This window comes from Quercus suber, unplaced genomic scaffold (assembly GCF_002906115.3).
Source record: "Quercus suber isolate HL8 unplaced genomic scaffold, Cork oak 2.0 scaffold_163, whole genome shotgun sequence".
In the NCBI taxonomy this organism is placed as follows: domain Eukaryota; kingdom Viridiplantae; phylum Streptophyta; class Magnoliopsida; order Fagales; family Fagaceae; genus Quercus; species Quercus suber.
Window position 1 is genome coordinate 1133053 of NW_027069624.1, and position 3415 is coordinate 1136467.

The window sequence follows — 3415 nt, forward strand, 5'->3', positions numbered from 1 at the left end:
GTGACATCATTGCTTATTATTTCTTTCTAGGTTGTAGGTAAACAATGACAGGAGTTATAAGGAAATTTTTCGTTGCATCGATGTTTATGTGGATGGCTCCTGTTGCAATTTTGTATGCTTTCAACCATAATCTGATTCCTGGTAAGTTTGTTGTGTGTTAAACATTTAGTTCTTAGAGTGCAGCTAATTTATGAAAATGTAAGTTTTTGTTATCTGTTTTGAACCCACAACATTACCCTCTAGTCCTCTCCATCTTTGTGTTTTTGGATAGCGTAGGGAACCTTTCTAAAGAAGAGCTCTTTAGACTCAAATCCAGCCAATAAAATCTATGAGCAGTTAACCTCACCTGCCAAAACCAGTTGCCAGGTAATCTAGGGGCATTCACCTCTGACGTGCAACTGACCCCACTCACCTCTCCGCTCCTTTCCTGTGGAGGAGGAGGTGTAGTTTGAGCCAAAACTCATTTGAAATTTTTTTGTTATCTGCTATCTGTTATATGGTAGAATGACTAGTGCATCTTATATGAGGTCTTGTTCTTGAGTCAGGATAGTCACTGGTCGATTTCTTTTTATTTAAGAATCCCTGTAAATGAAACCTAATCAAATTGATTTTACGAATATCTTGAATATGTCTTGGGAATGTGGGCAATTTATGTGATATTGTCCTTAAATTCTATTGATATACTTACTGCTTCTGTATGAGCTTCTAGCAACAAAGTGATCACTTCTTGTTTCTTAAGAAGGTTGGATTATATGATTTCATTGAGTGCTGTGGGAATAATATGGTTTTAAAATGTCTTAGGTACTAAGTGTAGCCTAAGCAATAGAAGATAGAAAAGGGAAAATAATTAATATTTTTCAAAATGCAAAAAAAAAAAAAAAAAAAAAAAAATACCCTCTAGTCCTCTCCATCTTTGTGTTTTTGGATAGCGTAGGGAACCTTTCTAAAGAAGAGCTCTTTAGACTCAAATCCAGCCAATAAAATCTATGAGCAGTTAACCTCACCTGCCAAAACCAGTTGCCAGGTAATCTAGGGGCATTCACCTCTGACGTGCAACTGACCCCACTCACCTCTCCGCTCCTTTCCTGTGGAGGAGGAGGTGTAGTTTGAGCTAAAACTCATTTGAAATTTTTTTGTTATCTGCTATCTGTTATATGGTAGAATGACTAGTGCATCTTATATGAGGTCTTGTTCTTGAGTCAGGATAGTCACTGGTCGATTTCTTTTTATTTAAGAATCCCTGTAAATGAAACCTAATCAAATTGATTTTACAAATATCTTGAATATGTCTTGGGAATGTGGGCAATTTATGTGATATTGTCCTGAAATTCTATTGATACACTTACTGCTTCTGTGTGAGCTTCTAGCAACAAAGTGATCACTTCTTGTTTCTTAAGAAGGTTGGATTATATGATTTCATTGAGTGCTGTTGGAATAATATGGTTTTAAAATGTCTTGGGTACTAAGTGTAGCCTAAGCAATAGAAGATAGAAAAGGGAAAATAATTAATATTTTTCAGAATGCAAAAAAAAAAAATATATATATATATATATATATCTATGCACCTTTTCCATTGTTCTTTTAATCAATTGGGGAGAGAGAGAGAGAGAGAGCACCTATTTACCCTAAAGTTGCCAGTATATCCTGTTCTTAGAGTAATGTAGAAGGTTTCTACTTTCTCATTTTTTACCAACTAAATACATGCTTTAATAGTCTTGGGCAGTTTCATAACTTACGAACTAAGGTGTGCCTTGTAGAGAAAGCCAAAAGTTTAGTTGTCCATATCGTGGGCAACTGTATCTGAACTTCATTTCTTGGAGCTCTTATGAATCTAGCTGAATAACATTTTGCGCTGTATCTGCTTGTCGTTGTATAATTCAGTGAAAGTATATTCTTTCAATCTTCACAATCTAACTTTCATAATCAGCTCCAACATATAGTGGTGAAAAATGTCCTAATTTGTTTCAAAGCATTCCATTAATGCCTTTGTGGGCAATAAAATGAATGTGCACCCATGCAATTTTAATGTTCCATGTTATGGTTCATGTGTAGCACACATTTTTAGTAAATCATTAATACCTGATGTAGGCAAAAAGTGCATCAGGATTAAGAAAATTTTCCTTATGAAATTGTAAAGGCACTCTCTCTCTCTCTCTCTCTCTCTCTTATCTAAGTCAGATATGAAGCACACACACCCACAGTAGAATCATGAAAGTGGATAAAGTCTATCGAGTAGGAAGTAGCTGATCTCAAAACCATGGATTGCATGATTATTATGTTATTGTTTAAAAAAAAAGTATCTATGGGATGGAGATCTTGTAAAAGCAACATCTAGGAGATACTTTTTTGGTAACTTCTTGTTCAGACCCTTGGTTTGGCTTTGCTTTTCCCTGCAATTACACCAATAGAAAAAACGCTAAAGACAGTGATTGATGCAAGCCTTGTACTTAAAAAGTCTTTTAAAGGCCATGTAGAGCCTCCTCAGAAAAGTTGCAACTCTGTTCTTGTGATCAATCACTAAGAATATTGCTAAGCTGGACTATTGTGTGGCAAATGCTAGCTGTTCTTCCAAACAGACCTTAAATGTTTGTTTGGATGAAGTTTCTTCTCCTTTGTTTTCTGGGAGGAAAATGTCATTTTTCTTATTAATTTTCTGTATGCTCTGCTTATCAGATTCTATGCTAAGATTTGGGAGGCAGCTGTTCAATTTCTTTAACCTTTACAATTGGATGACCTCAATTAGTATTTACTCATCTTGAACAGGTTCAGCCAATTTGTCTCCCTATTCTATGACACTGGTGAGTGGCTTTCTTGCTGTCATATCAGTTAATGTGGTTATTGCCTTTTATATTTATATGGCGATGAAGGAACCTTCAGATAAACATGAGCCAGATCCTGCATTTCTTGCTGAAGCCAAAGCTAGTGTCAATCAGTCTACAAGTCAAGCCGAAGCTAGTGTCAATCAGTCTACAAGTCAAGCTGAGGGTTCTTCCCATTCCTTAAAGAAAAAAGAGTAGATTAAATTTAAGCCTTTCTCGTGTATCAAAAAGAAGTAAAATGTGGAGAAAACTTGCTGGTTAGATAGTAGTGAAGATCCAAGAGATAAAATTGTCCTAATGTCTGGTGTTTGATTATTTTTCCTCTTTTATTACACTCAAGTTTTGATGTGAATGTTATGAGTTTCCCGTGGATTATTGTACTCTCTCTCTCTCTCTCTGTTATTTTACTCAATGCTTATGAGTCCATTCCTGTTTATAAAAGGATGAAATGAAAAGGAGGGGAATTTTTTTTCCCCGTGTATGTTGGGAGTTAATAAAAGAGGTAACATTTTTTTTTTGGTAGAGAAGGAATTGTACTTCTGCTAAAATGGATACATGAATTTGTCTTCTAATAAAAGAAAGATGATGAAAAACGT

The 3415-nt window shown here is 35.3% G+C and overlaps 1 protein-coding gene across 1 annotated transcript; it reads left to right on the forward strand.

Moving 5' to 3' along the window:
• LOC112019520 (uncharacterized) lies at positions 1–3199 on the forward strand. Its single transcript, XM_065777752.1, has 2 exons — positions 1–141; positions 2764–3199. Exons 1-2 carry the CDS (start codon positions 45–47, stop codon positions 3015–3017), a joined length of 351 nt encoding a protein of 116 aa, XP_065633824.1. The 5' UTR covers positions 1–44; the 3' UTR covers positions 3018–3199.
• Positions 3200–3415: the final 216 nt, after the last annotated feature.